Source organism: Camelina sativa, chromosome 2 (assembly GCF_000633955.1).
Source record: "Camelina sativa cultivar DH55 chromosome 2, Cs, whole genome shotgun sequence".
NCBI classification, from domain to species: Eukaryota; Viridiplantae; Streptophyta; class Magnoliopsida; order Brassicales; family Brassicaceae; genus Camelina; species Camelina sativa.
In genome coordinates, this window is record NC_025686.1 from 3,563,388 (window position 1) to 3,581,767 (window position 18,380).

General features: G+C 33.8%; 3 protein-coding genes across 3 annotated transcripts; all 3 read right to left on the minus strand.

Moving 5' to 3' along the window:
- Positions 1,699-4,811, minus strand: LOC104716840 (cysteine-rich receptor-like protein kinase 40). The gene is made up of 7 exons (XM_019233864.1): positions 4,384-4,811; positions 3,482-3,981; positions 3,074-3,207; positions 2,783-2,993; positions 2,467-2,704; positions 2,134-2,272; positions 1,699-2,042 (listed from the first exon to the last, which is right to left on the minus strand). Exons 1-7 carry the CDS (start codon positions 4,755-4,757, stop codon positions 1,755-1,757), a joined length of 1,884 nt encoding a protein of 627 aa, XP_019089409.1. The 5' UTR covers positions 4,758-4,811; the 3' UTR covers positions 1,699-1,754.
- LOC104716850 (putative cysteine-rich receptor-like protein kinase 39) lies at positions 10,921-13,614 on the minus strand. Its single transcript, XM_010434312.2, has 7 exons — positions 12,688-13,614; positions 12,476-12,601; positions 12,252-12,385; positions 11,947-12,157; positions 11,634-11,871; positions 11,403-11,541; positions 10,921-11,306 (listed from the first exon to the last, which is right to left on the minus strand). Exons 1-7 carry the CDS (start codon positions 13,532-13,534, stop codon positions 11,025-11,027), a joined length of 1,977 nt encoding a protein of 658 aa, XP_010432614.1. The 5' UTR covers positions 13,535-13,614; the 3' UTR covers positions 10,921-11,024.
- Positions 14,006-17,427, minus strand: LOC104716859 (cysteine-rich receptor-like protein kinase 40). Its single transcript, XM_010434324.2, has 7 exons — positions 16,543-17,427; positions 16,358-16,459; positions 16,151-16,284; positions 15,854-16,064; positions 15,542-15,779; positions 15,307-15,445; positions 14,006-15,225 (listed from the first exon to the last, which is right to left on the minus strand). The coding sequence occupies exons 1-7, from the start codon at positions 17,375-17,377 to the stop codon at positions 14,941-14,943; spliced, it is 1,944 nt and encodes a 647-aa protein (XP_010432626.1). The 5' UTR covers positions 17,378-17,427; the 3' UTR covers positions 14,006-14,940.

Below are 18,380 nucleotides of genomic sequence, written 5' to 3' on the forward strand. Positions count from 1 at the left end.
AGGGTTATACTGGTCAACTCGGTGGCCATTCTAGTGTTTTAAAGACGTTAAAGAGGGTACAACTTAGTTTTCATTGGACAAGGATGCTTACCGATGTTAAGAAGTTTGTTAGTGAATGCTCCATCTATCAGACCCACAAGTACTCCACTCTGTCTCCTGCTGGTCTTCTGCAACCGTTACAAGTGCCTAATCAGGTTTGGGAAGATTTGAGCATGGATTTCATTGAAGGTTTGCCCTCATCGAATGGTGCCAATGTCATCTTAGTGGTCGTGGACTGCCTCAGTAAGTTTGCTCACTTCTTGTGCCTCAAACACCCCTTCATTGCAGCAGATGTGGCTCACAAATTTGTTACTGAGATAGTGAAGCTCCACGGCTATCCCGCGTCAATTGTCTCTGACAGAGATAGGATTTTTCTGAGTAACTTTTGGAAAGAATGCTTCAAACAGGCGGGTACCAAGCTCAAATTCATCACTGCTTTCCACCCCCAAACAGATGGCCAAACTGAGGTTCTTAACCGTTGCCTTGAGACATATCTGCGTTGCCTGGCATCCACTCACCCGCGGACATGGCATAAATTCATCCATTGGGCAGAGTTATGGTACAACACCTCTTACCATACTTTGCTCCGGTCTACTCGGTTTCAGGTTGTCTATGACAGGGCTCCTCCATTTCTAATTCGCTTTGAGGAGCGTTCTACAACAAATGTGGAGTTAGAAGCACAGCTCAGGGAACGTGACAGGATGTTGACACAGATTAAGGCTCACCTCCTCCATGCTCAACAACTCATGAAGAATAACGCTGAAAAGGGACGAAGGGTCTTAACCTTTGCTGTTGGGGATTTGGTCTACTTAAAACTCCGACCTTATCGCCAACAATCTGCCGCTAAGCGTCTGTGCCAGAAGCTCGCAGCCAAGTTCTATGACCCCTACCAAGTTTTTGGAAAAGATTGGTCCTGCAGCGTATAAACCTCAACTCCCTGTAGGGTCCAAGGTGCACCCCATGTTCCATGTGTCACAACTCAAACCAGTTTTGGGTCAGGACGCCACAATTTCTCCTTTACCTGAATCGTTTCTGCTGCTGACGAGTTGATAGTGCAACCTGCAGCCGTGTTGGATACTCGCTACAACTCTGCAGGCTATTTGGAGGGTTTGGTCAGGTGGGAAGGGTTGCCTTCACACGAGAACTCGTGGGTGATTTTGAAGGATCTCGTGCAACAATTCCCCTCTTTCTTGCTTGAGGACAAGCTCCATTTCGAAGGGGGGGGGGGTATTGATAAGCTTCACATGGTATACGTAAGGAAGAGATCACAGGAGATTGGTACCACTCCCACCTGCGAAAAGAGTGATGAGTCATTTAGCTGGCACGTGTGAAAGGTTTGAGGGTTGCTATTATCTGAGTTGGTATAAATAAAGTGGGAGGAGGATTACGGGAGGCATGTTGATTATTGTGAGAGATTAGACGCCATGAGTCTAACATATGGGGAGAGAAGAATCTGAGAGTATGTTGAAGATTCTGATCTCATCTTTCATATTATCAATATTTATCTCTTGTAATCTGAAGAACTTATTTGAGAGTGTTTGAAAGTGTAATCAGATATTGAGTATTTAATAGACAATATTGATTACATCTATAAGTTAAGATATTGTTCATATAGTTTTGGGAACTCAAAGCTTAACAAATTCATACATAAATTTCCTGTATACCAAAAGGAAAAATATCTCAAGACCACAAGATTAAAAAACATAGTGATTAACTCAACGACAAGTCAACTCCGTGAAGACATCGCCGCTCATTGACATTGTTGTACCACTTTCAGATTGGGATTGGCTCCCAGTGAAAGCAGGAGCATTAGGTAAAGGAATGAGGATGGTCTCACTTCCAAGCCAGATTATCACAGAACTCATGGTTGGTCTCTTTGCTGCATTCTCTTGAACACACAACAAACCAATCTTGATCAACTTGATGATCTCGTTTCTCGGATGCTCTATCAAGAGAGGATCAATTATAACCTCAGGCTTTCCTTCAACCCATCTCTTCCATGTCTGCACTAACGAGAATATATGTTGTTACTTCTTGGACACAAGAGGTTTGAAGATTGAAAACAAATAAGACTGATATGTGAAGTAAGCTTACAAAAGCAGCAAGTCCTTCTCCTTCGTAGCTCTTGTTTTTTTCACCACTTATCATTTCTAGAAGCATGACACCGAAGCTATAAACATCAGATTTAGCTGAGATTTCTCCGCGATTCAGATATTCGGGAGCCATATATCCACTGCATATGCAACCAATAACATTAATTCATGATAGTTTATATGTCTGCAAGACTCTGTTTTAGAAACAGAGCATATAAATATGTCTACAAGACTCTGTTTTCAAAACAGAGCTTTTAAATGTGTCTACAAGACTCTGTTTTCAAAACAGAGCTTTTAAATGTGTCTACAAATTTGATTGATAGATATGTCTTACCGGGTTCCAGCTATTCGTTTTGTTTCAGCTCGAGTCTCGTCAGTGTCAAACAACCTCGCTGTTCCAAAATCTGCAACTTTAGGGTTCATCTCAGCGTCTAAAAGTATGTTGCTCAGCTTCAAGTCTCTGTGAATGATCTTCAGATGAGAATTTTCATGAAGATAAAGAAGACCTCGAGCTATGCCTTCTATAATTTTGAACCTTACCTCCCATGTAAGAAGCGAACGTTTCTCTTCATCTGTTGAGTTAAAAGAAACAATGTTGTGCTGAAAGTTTCTAGAACTATAATAAATGCCATTGTCTTTTGAAAGCTCACCGAAGATAAAGTTATCAAGACTTGCGTTAGGGACAAACTCGTAGACAAGAATCTCTTCACCTCCTTCATTACAGAACACAAGAAGCTTAACCAGATTCCTATGTTGGAGTCTTGTCAAGAGTGAAACCTCATTCTTGAACTCTATATCTCCTTGTCCTGAACCTTTTGTTAATCTCTTCACGGCTACCTCTTTCCCGTTTGGAAATGTCCCCTGAAACCAATTTTCAAGATCTTTAAGTTACCCATAAGTGACTTAACTTGATCAAGAAGTAGGGAAAATGTTATTATTACCTTATAGACCGTACCAAATCCACCTTGGCCAAGCGTATTTTCAGAAGAGAAGTCATCGGTTGCTATTATGATCATACCAAGATCAAACCGTAACATGAATTGACCATCAGAATCAGAGTACTCTGCACCACCAACTTAAAAAAAAAAAGAAAAAAAAAGAGAGAGAAGAAGAATAAATAAGCCTTACTCTATACATCATAGGATTGAAGCAAGTGACAAGGGTACAAGGTACACTTACCATTTTTTATATTTCTCCTCTGAGCATTTACTTGGATGAAGCCAATAAACACCAAAATATTAATGAATGTAAAAACAGCGATTATTGCGATAATTCCGCCATATCCAATTCTTCTTCCTGCAAATTACTAACCCTTTTTAGTCTAAGAACCTCTTTATTATCATACTTACAAGTTGTGAGGCAATACTCTGATTCATTTGTTTCACATTTCTTGTCTGTTTTAGAGTTCTCCTTTTCCTGAACATGAGGTCCAGGAGGAGGCGCAGGAACTCTTGTTATATCATCAAAAGCACCATGGAAAGCATATATATCCCACCTGAAAAAACAGCTTGGAAAACTAGCCATGCCTCCTTCTCTTCCTAGATACTGTGTTCTAAAATATATCACGCAACCTTCCAAACATGTATTGCAATCTTCAGAAGTTATGTCGGGTGTGCACTGCATCAGCATGTAAACATCTTGAAAATTCGTGAACCCGGCTTTTCCGGCACTATAGTACTTAAGTATCGAGGAAGTTTTAGCCTTCGTGGCAGCCCTGAGGGTCCGATTAACCATTGCTTCCCACTGTGGTACAAATAGTGTCATCGTTTTAGATGGCTCGATGATATCTTGACTTGGCGATACAAAAGGAGGACTAAGCTTGAGGCTCCTAAAAGTTGAGTGGCTTGATATTGGGAGATTGAAAACCGGAGATCAAACCGAGAGATCAACGGTTGAGATGATTGTTCAAGAATATGGAATACATGAAGATTTAGAATATATAATTTAGGAATGTTAATATTTATCTCTAATGTATTGTTTACATTTATATATATCATCGAATAGGAAACTAAATCTCTATATAAGAGAATGTATATTGTATCATTGAGATCATGAGAGTCTAATATAATTCTTCCTAAACACCTTTGTGTTCTTACTCTCATCAAATCTATCATGGTATCAGAGCAGTCAATCCTGTGGATCTCTATTCCTATGGGTTATGGTTTTGTTTGTTTCCGTTTCTATGATATCTATCTGTTTTCTGTCGTTTCTCTCGGTTTGATCTCCGGTTTTCAATCTCCCAATACTTGAGGAACGAACAAGACAAGAAACATCTTGCTCGCCACCCCACATGAACGAATCCTTGCGGCTTTGGCATTCTGATATTGTATCTTGAGTCAATGTTTGGACACACTTCAAACAAGCTTCTTGCTCGTAGCCTCTTGCGCACATGGCAAGAGCATAAACTCTGTCGGGGTATTGGCCGAATGAAGCGTTGTAGAATCCGCGGTTAGCAACGACTTTATCAGCAAGATCAGAGAAGAGTTTCTGGCGATTCTTAGGGTAGCTGCCGTTACGGTTGTATGAGCTTCCGAAACACTTTACGGAGTTAACACCATGGAGTGTTTGAAGGACAAAAAGAATAAAAGAAGAGAGGTATATCATCAAAGCAGGGCATTTCACCATTTTTGTTTGTTAATGGTAACAACTTTTTTTTCTTTTTTCTTTAATTCTTTCTTATTCATGTACTACTTCGTTATGATTTTTAAGCTCGTTATATTTATATAGCCAGAGCATGCCGGCTTTGACATCTCAAATGATGCTCATGATGCTAAAGCACAAGTAAATGGAATGACCACGTATTGGTTTTGTGAGACGTTAACCTATTAAGAATTTTTGGCCCCAAAAAAACATTGAGAAAATGCCGTATTAATTGGTTATTCCGACAGAAGCCAATAACAGTTGCTGTTATGAAGTTTGAAGAAAGCACATAGAGCCAACAAGGATAGCCAATGGAGTCAGGTTTTACTTGTAGCTCAACAAGTACAGCCGATGAAGTCAACTGAAGACTCATATGAAGCCTCACTAATATTTTTGCTGTTTATTTCATCACATTCAGATGTAATTGATATTATACATGATAATCAATCGATCGAATCTAACTACATGCATACCATTCGATCATGTTAAATCCCGCGACTCTGCGTGTTAATACACGGATTCACAAAGGATAGGTATTAACTGACACCATACCATGATGGAAAATTCTTTCTACAACACATTTGAGACCATGACGAACAGTTGTATCTACAAATTTTGCTGGAATTCTCGTACTGTGTAAATTATACTATACGTCTCCATGTAGCCCTACCACATACACATCTTTTTTTTTTTTTTTTTTTAATATACATCNNNTTCATTCAATTAAAGCTTCTGTTTTTGGCCGCGTGACCAAAACAAAGTCTTCCCCTTCTACGTCTAAAGTGGTACTGAGGCAACGATTATCCCATTTTTTTTTTGGAGTTTTGCCCAAAAAATTAGATATGATGTAAAAAGTGATCAATTTGATAGACACTACCATTTTCCAATACAGCTTTATGGGACGTGTACAAGAGTTTCATGGACAGTCAAAACAATATTGGTATTTGTAAAATCTTATATAATATGAGAAGATTTTCTCCAACTTTGCATAACACGATGACATTTGGCAGCGTATACTTTCGACACCTGTCCTCACTTCTCATTATTAAATTCTTAAATTTATTTTACTCAAAATTACATACATTAATTTTTATATTCAGTAAATTTAAATGATATTTCTGTACTAAAAAATATGTTGACATTTATATATGCAATGTCCTTTTAGTAGTTATATATAGATATCATTTATCAATATTTTATATAATTACCATAACATCATAATTTTGCAAATAAAAAAGAATTAAATATTAATATTATAATTTTGGACAATATAAATTTCCACTAATTAAATATTTAAATATTAATATCATGATTTTGGAAAAATATAATATGATGGTTATTAAATTCTTTACTAATTTCAAGCATTAAAAATATTATAATATTATAGTAATTATTTGTTGAAAAAAAAATCATAATATTTTGTTTTACAATTTTTGTGCCAAAAGATCAAAACAATTTATTCTAAAATAATTTCAAGATATAAACAATATGATATTTTATTTTTCTTTAATAGTAATTATTAACACAATTTATTGCATATTAATTCTTTAAAATGTTACTCCCATGATGTTTGAAAAATTAGAAAAACAAATCTTTCATCATATGAATACAATTTAATGTATTAACTGCAATACACTTTTTGTTTTACCAAAAAAAAAGGAAAAAACACAGTCAAAACCTATGGTATTTTTATTCTTTAAAATGTAACTATAACTCCCATGATGTTTGACCAAAAAAAACTAAAAAACTTTCATACTACTACTAAATTATCTATAAATAGCTAGACAAAGTCTTCATCAAACATCATATTCTACTTCTCACATAATTTCCTAAATTTTGTAATATTTAACTTTTTTTCTTTTTTTGAAATAAATAAGTTGAGTCAAAATTTTGGAGCATATATAGAAGCAAACATGTGAAATGTGCTTATTCATTAGAAAGATTTAGATGAAGAAGGTCTTAGGTACATAACACATTCTCACTTGTAAATGTTGGTAAATGTTGTTTCAAATGCCTATTTTGTATATCAATATTGTAATCTGTTTTTCTATTGATCCATTTGATAATTTTTTAATAGAAAAAATTTAGTTTAAAATCATAATTCATAAACCCTAATAGATTTTATATCTTAGTCACAATATTTATGCTAATTATTACCCATACTATATTTTATACAAGTGTATTTGTATGTATTACCCATGAAAATGAGTTTAAACAAATATTAACTGTTTCGAATACTATTAATGTATTACTTTAAATTTGTCCCTTAACGTTACAACTGTGTTTGTATTTATTTATTAACTTTCTTTCTGATAACTATTTCCATGATATTTTATTTTATTTATAGGTTATGACTTTCTAATGAGAAGGTTTTCTCCCAACTTTGCATAACACGACAATATTTGGCAGCGTATATTTTTGACACCTGTCCTCACTTCTCATTATTAAATTCTTAAATTCATTTTCCTCAAAATTACATACACTAATTTTTATATTCAGTAAATTTAAATGATATTTCTGTACTAAAAAATATGTTGACATTTATATATGCAATGTCCTTTTAGTAATTATACATAGATATCATTTATCAATATTTTATATAATTACCAAAACATCATAATTTTGAAAATAAAAAAGAATTAAATATTAATATTATAATTTTGGACAACATAAATTTCCACTAATCAAATATTTAAATATTAATATCATTATTTTGGAAAAATATAATGTGATGGTTATTAAATTCTTTACTAATTTCAAGCTATAAAAATATTATAATATTATAGTAATATTTTGTTAAAAAAAATCATAATATTTGTTTTACAGTTTTTGTGCCAAAAGATCAAAACAATTATTCTAAAATAATTTCAAGATAATAACAATATGATATTTTATTTTTCTTTAATAGTAATTATTAACACAATTTATTGCATATTAATTTTTTAAAATGTTACTCCCATGATGTTTGAAAAATTATAAAACAAATCTTTCATCATATGAATACACTTTAATGTATTAACTGCAATACACTTTTTGTTTTACCAAAAAAGGGAAAAAACACAGTCAAAACCTATGGTATTTTTATTCTTTAAAATGTAACCATAACTCCCATGATGCTTGACCAGAAAAAAAAAACTAAAAAACTTTCATACTACTACAAATTTATCTATAAATAGCTAGACAAAGTCTTCATCAAACATCATATGCTACTTCTCACATAATTTCCTAAATTTTGTAATATTTAACTTTTTCTTTTTTTTTGAAATAAATAAGTTGAGTCAAAAATTTGGAGCATATATAGAAGTGAACATGTGAAATATACTTATTCATTAGAAAGATTTAGATGAAGAAGGTCTTAGATACGTAACACATTCTCACTTGTAAATGTTGGTAAATGTTGTTTCAAATGCTTATTTTATATATCAATATTGTAATTTGTTTTTCTTTTGATCTATTTGATAAATTTTTAATATAATAATTTTAGTTGAAAATCATAATTCATAAACCCTAATAGATTTTTTATCTTAGTCACAATATTTATGCTACTTATTACCCATACTATATTTTATACAAGTGTATTTGTATGTATTACCCATGAAAATGAGTTTAAACAAATATTAACTGTTTCGAATGCTATTAGTGTATTACTTTAAATTTGTTCCTTAACGTTACAACTGTGTTTGTATGTATTTATTAACATTCTTTCTGATAACCATTTCCATGGTACTTTATTTTATTTATAGGTTATGACTTTCTAATGAGAAAGGTTTTGCGATGGTTTAGGGTTTAGGGTCGAGGAAGATTTGGACGTCTAGGTGATATATATCTCATGATATGGGTTTTCAAAGCCATTTGATTCTTTCAAATTCAGTTTTTATTTTCTTACATAATTTAGTCTTAATTATTTTATTAAAATATAATTAACATCTAATTTATTTTTACAACATTATTGTTTGGGTTATACTATGTATGCACTTATTTTCTCTTCTCATAGGTTTCATTATTTTTCTTAGCTATGATCGATTGTTGATGACGTGATGATAGTGCTTACCCGCAAGTAGAGCAAGGCAATGGGATTTGACCATGTGTGCAAGTTTCATCAATACGCATTTCACAAGACTCAAATCTATCACATGTTTATCAAGTCGAAAGATAAAAAAATCACCCTAACCTAATCCCAATTGCATTCTAGAGAGAGAGACAATGTCTTGGAGAAGAAGAAAGATTTTAGTTATCTCTTCTTTCATCCATCATATAATTTTAGAAATAAAAACATAGAAGAAAAAAAAAATTATCTGGTGAACAATTATTTTATGTTCTCTTAGGTTATGCACTTATGTAGTTAACAATAAAAAAAAAAAAGTAACTCGATAATACGATGGTATGTTTCTACTCTTTTTTGTTGGTCATTTTGAGTATAATACAACATATATATATATATATTATTTTAAAATTGAAAAGTATAACACACAAAAAACAATTTTTATTTGATATAATAATATATCAATATATAGTAATAACATTTTTACTCAATTCTAAACTAAAATTCAGTTTGCATTTAGTATGTTCAATAGATATAAAGTATGTGATAAAAATATAGAAATATCTAACAGAGAACTCACTTTTCCAAATGCAATTAATCAAGAAACACAAAGAATTCTACTTCTAGAACACAAAGGCATTTGAAGTCATTTGTATAATTCATTAAGATTAAAATTTTTTATTGCTAAAACATTCAAATTATAATAATAAAATTTTTAAGCATGTGTAAAGCATACTGGTAATATATAAATATCAAATTTATTTATGTTACCTTTAGTTATCTAATTAGTGAAATTAATTACACAGAAAATGAATGAAGAGCATGAGTTTCGGCTCAAGAAGAGATTATTCGAGAAATTTAAGCTACTGTCTCACCCTTCTTGGAGGTGTCTGGTTTTAGAAGATATTGATGTTTTATAGATTATATTAAAAGCGGACAAACTCACACATAATATCATGCTCAGCCGCATTATATTTTATATGTAATCAATCTTCTTTTCCCTAACGTAAAAAATGTTTGTACGACTTGATTGTGCATCAAAACATGAAGAGCTCTATATATTATGGGATAAAGACTAAATATTTTAAAGTTACTTTTCATATTAACAAAAAATTTCAGTTTAATGTTTAAATTCATTTTAAGTGACTGAAAACACAATCAAATAACAAATAACAAATAATAAACATAAGATAATTTATCAAAACACAAAATATAACATTTTAAAATATTTTAATAAATCTAAAATATGTTAAAATTATTATAAAATTATCTCGTGCATCGCGTGAGTCTACTTCTAGTTGTTATATAATAAATAGAGAAAAGACTATATAACGAAATGAAAAAAAAAAAAAAACTTATAGTAAAAGTGAAAAGGACCGAAAAAATTATTAAAAAAATGAGATCAAATTGCTATCTACTTGAGCACTCTTGTTAAATGTCCAAACCTTAAATGAAGGTAATTAACTAAACCGTAAATTGTGCGTATCGTTTTCTTTCTATTTGATTAGGCAAACCTTACCGCACGCAGACGGCATATATCCTTTTACATTGAGATATAGAAGTCTTTCTTTTTGCTCGTGTGGACTTTTCATGCATAGAAGTATAGAACCTTCCTAGAACATTAAGTCTTTCCTCGTCAGGTCCACGACTTATAAAAATATATTGCATATCCTCGATTTTCATTGGGGGCAATTACAAACTTTAACCAATTTAGCTAACGTAGTCTAGTGACATAGCACATTTAAAATCATATAAAACAAGTTTGTGCGTGACTCCACTTTCTTTTACGTGGATCCGTCTTTGGTGTCATCGATAAGAGTTGGGGGGAAAAATTATCCACGTAATCAACTTTTCAGTAAACCATAGTTTCCGAAGTTGTAGTGTCTTTAACAACACTCCAATATTTATAGGTTTTGGGTCATCTTTGTTTCGATGTCCCTAAATTCTTCCTTTTTCCATGCATGCATTATTTGTTCTAAAACCATGCAATAATATTTTGTTGACCTAAAAAAAGTATGCTTTGTGATGAAGCTTAGGAAATAAAGATTTCACACATTAATTTACTATTTATCCTTTGAGATGAAAGCTTAGGAAAATATCTAAAGATGACAAGATAAAATGAAAGGTTTCTTGATCATGACCACAAGATACAATCATACAATGTATAGTTTGCTTTCGGAAAAAGACATTTTGATGACCTAATTTAAACCTCAACGACAACTCAACTCCGTGAAGACATCGCTGTTCATTGACATTCCACTTTCAGATTGGGAATGACTTCTAGTGAAAATAGGAGCATTAGGTAATGGAATGATGATAGTTTCACTGCCAAGCCAAATTATCACAGAGCTCATGGTTGGTCTCTTTGCTGCATTCTCTTGAACACACAACAAACCAATCTGGATCAACTTGATGATCTCGTTTCTTGGATGCTCTATCAAGAAAGGGTCAATTATTATCTCAGGCTTTCCTTCAACCCATCTCTTCCATGTCTGCACCAAGAATATATGTATTGTTACTTTTTGTACACAAGTGGTTTGAAGAGTAAGAACAAAATGGAGCAAACACTGATATGTCAAGAAGCTTACAAAAGCTGCAAGTCCTTCTCCTTCAAAGTTCTTGTTTCTTTCACCACTTATCATCTCTAGAAGCATGACACCAAAGCTATAAACGTCAGATTTAGCTGACATTTGGCCGTGATTCAGGTACTCAGGAGCCATATATCCACTGCATATTTGTAAACCAGTAACATTAATTCTTGATTGCTTAAGTGTCTGGAAGACTCTGTTTTAAAAACAGAGCATTTAAGTATTTCTTACCGGGTTCCAGCTATTCGTTTTGTTTCAGCTCGAGTCTCGTCAGTGTCAAACAACCTTGCTGTTCCAAAATCTGCAACTTTAGGGTTCATCTCTGCGTCTAAGAGTATGTTACTCAACTTCAAGTCTCTGTGAATAATCTTCAGCTGAGAATCCTCATGAAGATAAAGTAGACCTCGAGCAATGCCTTCTATAATTCTGAACCTCATCTCCCATCTAAGAAGTGAACGCTTCTCTTCATCTGAAAAGAAACATTTGTATTTTGCTTAAAAGTTCTAAAACTATCCAAATTGGCAGTTGTTTTTCGAAGGCTCACCGAAGATAAAGTGGTCAAGACTTGCGTTGGGGACAAACTCGTAGACAAGAATCTCTTCATCTCCTTCATTACAGAACCCAAGAAGCTTAACCAGATTCCTATGTTGGAGTCTTGTCAGTAGTGAAACTTCATTCTTAAACTCTATATCTCCTTGTCCTGAACCTTTTGTTAATCTCTTTACCGCTATCTCTTGCCCGTTTAGCAATGTCCCCTGAAACCGGTTCTCAAGATTAATCAACAACTCATCCCGTCATCCGAGATCAAGATCAATCAACAACTCATTATCGTGAAAATGTAATTACTACCTTATAGACAGTACCAAATCCACCTTGGCCTAGCGTATTATCAGAAGAGAAGTCATTGGTTGCCATAATGATCATACCAAGATCAAACCGTAACACAAACTGACCATCAGATTCAGAGTACTCTGCACTACCAACTAACAAAAAAAAAAGAAAACAAATAACCCTTAAGTACTATATCATAACTCATAAGGTTGACTGAAGCAAGAAATTAAAGGTACACTAACCATTGGTTATGTTGTATAATTTTTTCTTCCGTGCATAGACTTTGATGAAGCCAATAAACACCAAAATATTAATGAAAGTAAGAAGCACAAATATTACGATAATTACACGATACCCAATGCTTCTTCCTGCAAATCATTTAACCCCTTTTAGCCTGAGAACCTCTTTATCATACTTACAAAATTTATGCAATGCTCTAACTCATTTGGTTTACCTTTCTTTTCTGTTATAGAGCTCTCCTTCTCCGGAGCCTGAGGTCGAGGAGGCGCAGGAACTCTTGTTACATTATCAAAAGCACCATGGAAAGCATATAGATCCCACCTGAAAAAACAGCTTGGACGATAAACCTCACCTCCTTTTCTTCCCCAAACCTGTTCTTTAAAAAGCGTCACGCATTGTCCCAAACATGTCTTGCAATCTTGGGAAGTTATGTCGGGTGTGCATTGCATCAGCATGTAAACATTTGGAAACTCTGTCAACTCGGCTTTCTCGGCACTATAGTATTTAAGTACCGAGGAAGTTTCAGCTTCCGCGGCAGCCTTCAGGGTCCGGTTAGCCATTGCATTCCATTGTTGCTCGAAAAGAGTCATGTTTTTCGATGACTCGATACTATCTGGACTTTGGTATCTAACAGGAGGTCTAAGCTCGAGGCTACCAAAAGTTGAGTGGTTTGAGGTACTTACAAGACAAGAAACATTGTCTTCACCGTCTTTGTCCCACGTGAATGAATCCATGCGGTTTGGACAACTCGTTGTCGTAAGTATACCCTGAACGGCACTTTCTACACAACTGATACATGCTTGTTGCTCGTAGCCTCTTCCGCATAGACCAACAGCGTGAACTCTGTTGGGACTTTTGCCAAGTGAAGCGTTGTAGAATCCACCATTAGTGGCGACTTTATTTGCAAGAGTAGAGAAGAGATCGCGGCGGTTCTGAGCGTAGCTGCTGTTACTGTTGAATAAGCTTCCAGTACATCCCACGGCGTTAACAACTTCGAGCTTTTGAAGGACAAGAAGAAGAGAAGACGCAAGAAAGAACATCAAAGCAGGTTGATTCCCCATTTTTTTTTCTTGAACTACTTCGTTATCGTTAAGACATTAATAGATAATCAGTTATAGAGCAAACGAGTATACTATTACTAGTTGACTTGATAAAATGTGTATTGGTCAATTTATATTAATTAGTGTACGTACGAGGAAAGTACGTAACACGCGGATACGTGGAGGTTTCGCCAACGCATATTTTTCCCCATGTCCATATATAATTTAATATATGTTATTTAGAGATCTCCATGATCAAATTTTAGTATATGTATTTGTGTTTTCTTTGTAGATCTATAACTAAAATACACCTAACAATAAGTAGTATGATATGTTATGTAGCCATATGAAAAAAAATTACTTGTACGTTTAAGACAATTATAGTATAGTTGCTTGTAGTGAATTGAGAGGATGTTTACTACAAACACAAAGACTTTTTTTACCCATAAAACACTAAGAAAATAATCGATTTGCAATGGAAGAATCTATCGCAATTCCCTCGCAAATCGACAATCGTAAGAGATTTGCAAGACACACCGATTCCTCGCAAATCGCGTCTTGCAAATTGGAGAACATCACAAATTTTATGAGGGAAATTTTCCTCGCAATTTCCACGCAAGTTGCAAGGGAATAAGTTCCTCGCAAATCTAACGCATTTTGCGAGAGACTTGTGTACTCACAACTGTCAAACAATTTGCGAAAGATTTTATCTCCAGCGAGTACGTTGCAATGTAGTTTTTATTTATAAGTCAAGTAGCAAATTAGAAATCTTATTAGTCTTTGGTCGTAACTGGCAACGGTGGCCAAGTAAGAAGAGTAGTACAAAGTTCTTAGAATCCATTATTTATAAGAATTAAATATACCTAACTATTGAAGAAAGAAGCGTGAAAGTATCAAATCAAAGACCAAGACTCTTCACTTGAAGTGACCGTAGAAGTAATATTTATTTTGAATTATTGTTATGTTCGTAATCTGTTTTGTTGTGTTCGAATTAACAAATTTTATAGCGTATCCACTTTCTCATTTTTTATGAGTAGAAGACTATGTGTCCCTAGGCTTATACATATCCAGGGAGAGGTCCATCCCATATGATTTCAACTCTAGTCTCTATGTTTAATGTAACAATTTATGCGTTTAGATAAAAAGTAAAGAACTGATGTACCATTATTGTCAAAGAGATGCATAATATGGTAACGTAAGTTATCATTACTAACAAGATTTTAGTTTTCAAAATGAGAAGCAGAGCAAAAAATGAACATATTGAGCTTAGAGCTAAAAATTTATGAGAATCCGTACATTAATTTACTATTTGCCAAAAGGACAAAAATATCTAAACACCAAATTGATACAATGAAAGGTTCCCTGAAGAAGGTTTTTTGTAAGTTTGCTTTCGAAAACAATATTTTGATGATCAAATGATTTATAACTCAACGACAACTCAACTCCGTAAAGACATCACCACTCATTGACGTTGTACCACTTTCTGATTGGGACTGACTTCCAGTGAAAGCAGGAGCATTAGGTAAAGGAATGATGATAGTATCACTGCCAAGCCAAATGATCACCGTGCTCATGGTTGGTCTCTTTGCTGCATTCTCTTGAACGCACAACAAACCAATCTGGATCAACTTGATGATCTCGTTTCTTGGATTCTCTATCAAGAAAGGATCAATTATAACCTCAGGCTTGCCGTCAACCCATCTCTTCCATGCCTACACCAAGAAAATATGTCTTTTAACTTTTTGTACACAGAGATTTGAAGATTAAAAAACTGATATGTGAAGTAAGCTTACAAAAGCTGCAAGTCCTTCTCCTTTAGAGGTCTTGTTTCTTTCACCACTAATCATCTCTAGAAGCATGACACCGAAGCTATAAACGTCAGATTTAGCTGAGATTTCTCCGTGATTCAGGTACTCAGGAGCCATATATCCACTGCATAATGCAAACCAGTAACACTATATTCATGACTGTTACAATGTCTGCGAGACTCTGTTTTAAAAACAGAGCATTTAAAAAAATATTCCTTACCGGGTTCCAGCTATTCGTTTTGTTTCAGCACGAGTCACGTCAGTGTCAAACAACCTCGCTGTTCCAAAATCTGCAACTTTAGGATTCATCTCAGCATCTAAAAGTATGTTGCTCGCCTTCAAGTCTCTGTGAATAATCTTCAGCTGAGAATCCTCATGAAGATAAAGAAGACCTCGAGCAATGCCTTCTATAATTCTGAACCTCGTCTCCCATGTAAGAAGTGAACGCTTCTCTTCATCTGCAGAGTTTCAAGAAACTATTAAAAAAATTATTAAAACTATAAAAAAATGCGACTATCTTTCGAAAACTCACCGAAGATAAAGTTATCAAGGCTTGAATTTGGGACAAACTCGTAGACAAGAATCTCTTCATCTCTCTCGTTGCAGAACCCAAGAAGCTTAACCAGATTCTTATGTTGGAGTCTTGTCAAGAGTGAAACCTCATTCTTGAACTCTATATCTCCTTGTCCTGAACCTTTTGCTAATCTCTTGACCGCTACCTCTTGCCCGTTTGGGAATGTCCCCTGAAACCCATTCTCAAAATCTATTTACACCTAGAAGACCTTAGTTGATAAAGAACACAGTATTAGGGACAAAATTCTATTATTACCTTATAGACAGTACCAAATCCACCTTGTCCAATAGTATTTTCAGAAGAGAAGTCATTGGTTGCCTTTAAGATCATACCAAGATCAAACCGTAACATGAATTGACCATCAGAATCAGAGTACTCTGCACCACCAACTTTACAAAAAAAAAAACAAAAAAAAGCCTTACTCTCTACATCATAAGGTTGATTGAAGCAAGTTAGCCTTACCACTTTTATATTTTCCCCTCCTTGCAAAGACTTTAACGAAGCCAATAAACACCAAAAGATTAATGAAAGTAAGAACCACAAATATTGCAATTGTACTTCTTCCTGCAAATTATTAACGCTATTTAGTCTGAGAACCTCTTGATCACTTACAAATTGTGCAATGCTATATAACTCATTTAATTTACCTTTTTTATTTGTTATGCAGCTCTCCTTTGCATGAGTTGGAGGCCGAGGAGGCGCAGGAATTCTTGTTACATTATCAAAAGCACTGTGGTAAGTATATAGATCCCACCTGAAATAGCAGCTAGGAAGACTAGCCATGCCTCCTTTTCTTTCCAGATAATCTTTTCTATAATTCATCACGCAATCTCCCAAACATTTTCTGCAGTCTTGAGAAGTTATGTCGGGTGTGCATTGCATCAGCATGTAAACATCTGGAAACTCTGTGAACCCGGCTTTTTCGGCACTGTAGTACTTGAGTACCAAGGAAGTTTCAGCTTTAGTGGTAGCCTCGAGGGTCCGATTAACCATTTCTTCCCACTGTTGTTGGAAAAGGGTCATGTTTTTAGATGACTCGATAAGATCTTGATTTGGCCATATAACAGAAGGTCCAAGCTGGAGGATCCCAAAAGTTGAGTGGTTTGAGGAACGTAATAGACAAGAAACATCGTCATTGCCTCCCCATATGAAGGAGTCCATGCGGCGTTGACATCCTTTTTGTGTATCCTGAGCCAATGATTGGACGCAACTGAAACAAGCTTCTTGGTCGTAGCCTCTTGCGCAGATGGCAAGAGCGTAAACCCTGTTGGGAATTTGGCCGAGTGAAGCGTTGTAGAATCCGCCGTTAGTGACGACTTTATCAGCAAGAGTAGAGAAGAGTTTCTGGCGATTCTGAGCGTAGCTGCCGTTGCCGTTGAAGGAGCTTCCGAAACACTTTACTGCGTTAACACCATGGAGTGTTTGAAGGACAAGAAGAATAAATGAAGAGAGGTATATCAACAAAGCAGGGCATTTCCCCATTTTTGTTTGTTGAGGAGGGTAACAACTTTTTTCTTCTTTTCTTTTCTGTATTTTACGTATATACGTTATGTTGAGCTTTGTTCTATTTATCATTATATATATAGAGGTGGGATGAGAAAAAGAGTAGTAGTACTTGACTTGCAAATCGACAAAACGGTGAATTTTCAAAGATGGAAAAATGCCAACAGGATATTTCAATAAAAAAGATGTGAAATTTATAGTATTTGTTATTAATAATAAGAAGGAAAAGGATAGATAACTACCAAATGTATAACAAGATACATATTAGTATGGAGAATTTTTAAAATGTCATTTTTCATACCCCTATTCATAATTACCTTATTTCTATTAAAAAATGTCTTTAAATTTATACTCAAAATAAGTGTGTAATCTTATAAAACACACCCAAGCTACTTTTATCTTATTATATAAAGTTTGATGTCAAAATTACTAATTAACAAGATTGTGACACATGTCAGTTGTATCATTCAGATGTTGACACATGACAATTCTAAATTTATTTAAATATTAAAAAATAAAAATGTAAAAATTTAAAATCTACTATAAAAAGGTTTTATATAAAAGTAAAATAGAGAAAAAAAAACCTAATTTAATTTAAAATATTTAAACAGTTTTAAAATTTAGAAAAAACCATTATAAGGAAATTATATATATATATATCATAAAATACGAAATATAATATTGTTTACTTATTTTAATTTTAAGTTGCTAATTTTACAAGAAAAAATATTACTTTTTATATAAGAAAAAAAAATGATTGTGAAAATTATACAGTTAATTACTGCTTCTAAAATAATGTAAATACTCACCTTTACACAAAGAAAAGTTTTGTTGAAGAAAAAAACATAAAAAAATAGATTGTTTTTTTTTTCACCAATCAAATAATTTATTCAAAAAGACTGCTATTGTAATATATAAGATAGGAGTATGTAAGATTAACATATGCGTTTTTGTAACTACACAAATGTTAAAGTAAAGAGAC

Coding starts and splice junctions, on each gene's coding strand:
- LOC104716840 (XM_019233864.1), bottom strand. CDS start 4,757: ATGGTGAAATGCCCTGCTTTGATGATATACCTCTCTTCTTTTATTCTT. Junction 3,208..3,481: donor AGAGTATTGCCTCACAACTT/GTAAGTATGATA, acceptor TTTTTTTTTAAG/TTGGTGGTGCAGAGTACTCT. Junction 2,705..2,782: donor TCTTGATAACTTTATCTTCG/GTGAGCTTTCAA, acceptor TTAACTCAACAG/ATGAAGAGAAACGTTCGCTT.
- LOC104716850 (XM_010434312.2), bottom strand. CDS start 13,534: ATGGGGAATCAACCTGCTTTGATGTTCTTTCTTGCGTCTTCTCTTCTT. Junction 12,386..12,475: donor ATTATACAACATAACCAATG/GTTAGTGTACCT, acceptor TTTTTTTGTTAG/TTGGTAGTGCAGAGTACTCT. Junction 11,872..11,946: donor TCTTGACCACTTTATCTTCG/GTGAGCCTTCGA, acceptor GTTTCTTTTCAG/ATGAAGAGAAGCGTTCACTT.
- LOC104716859 (XM_010434324.2), bottom strand. CDS start 17,377: ATGGGGAAATGCCCTGCTTTGTTGATATACCTCTCTTCATTTATTCTT. Junction 15,780..15,853: donor CCTTGATAACTTTATCTTCG/GTGAGTTTTCGA, acceptor GAAACTCTGCAG/ATGAAGAGAAGCGTTCACTT. Junction 15,226..15,306: donor GAGAAGGACTTGCAGCTTTT/GTAAGCTTACTT, acceptor TTCTTGGTGTAG/GCATGGAAGAGATGGGTTGA.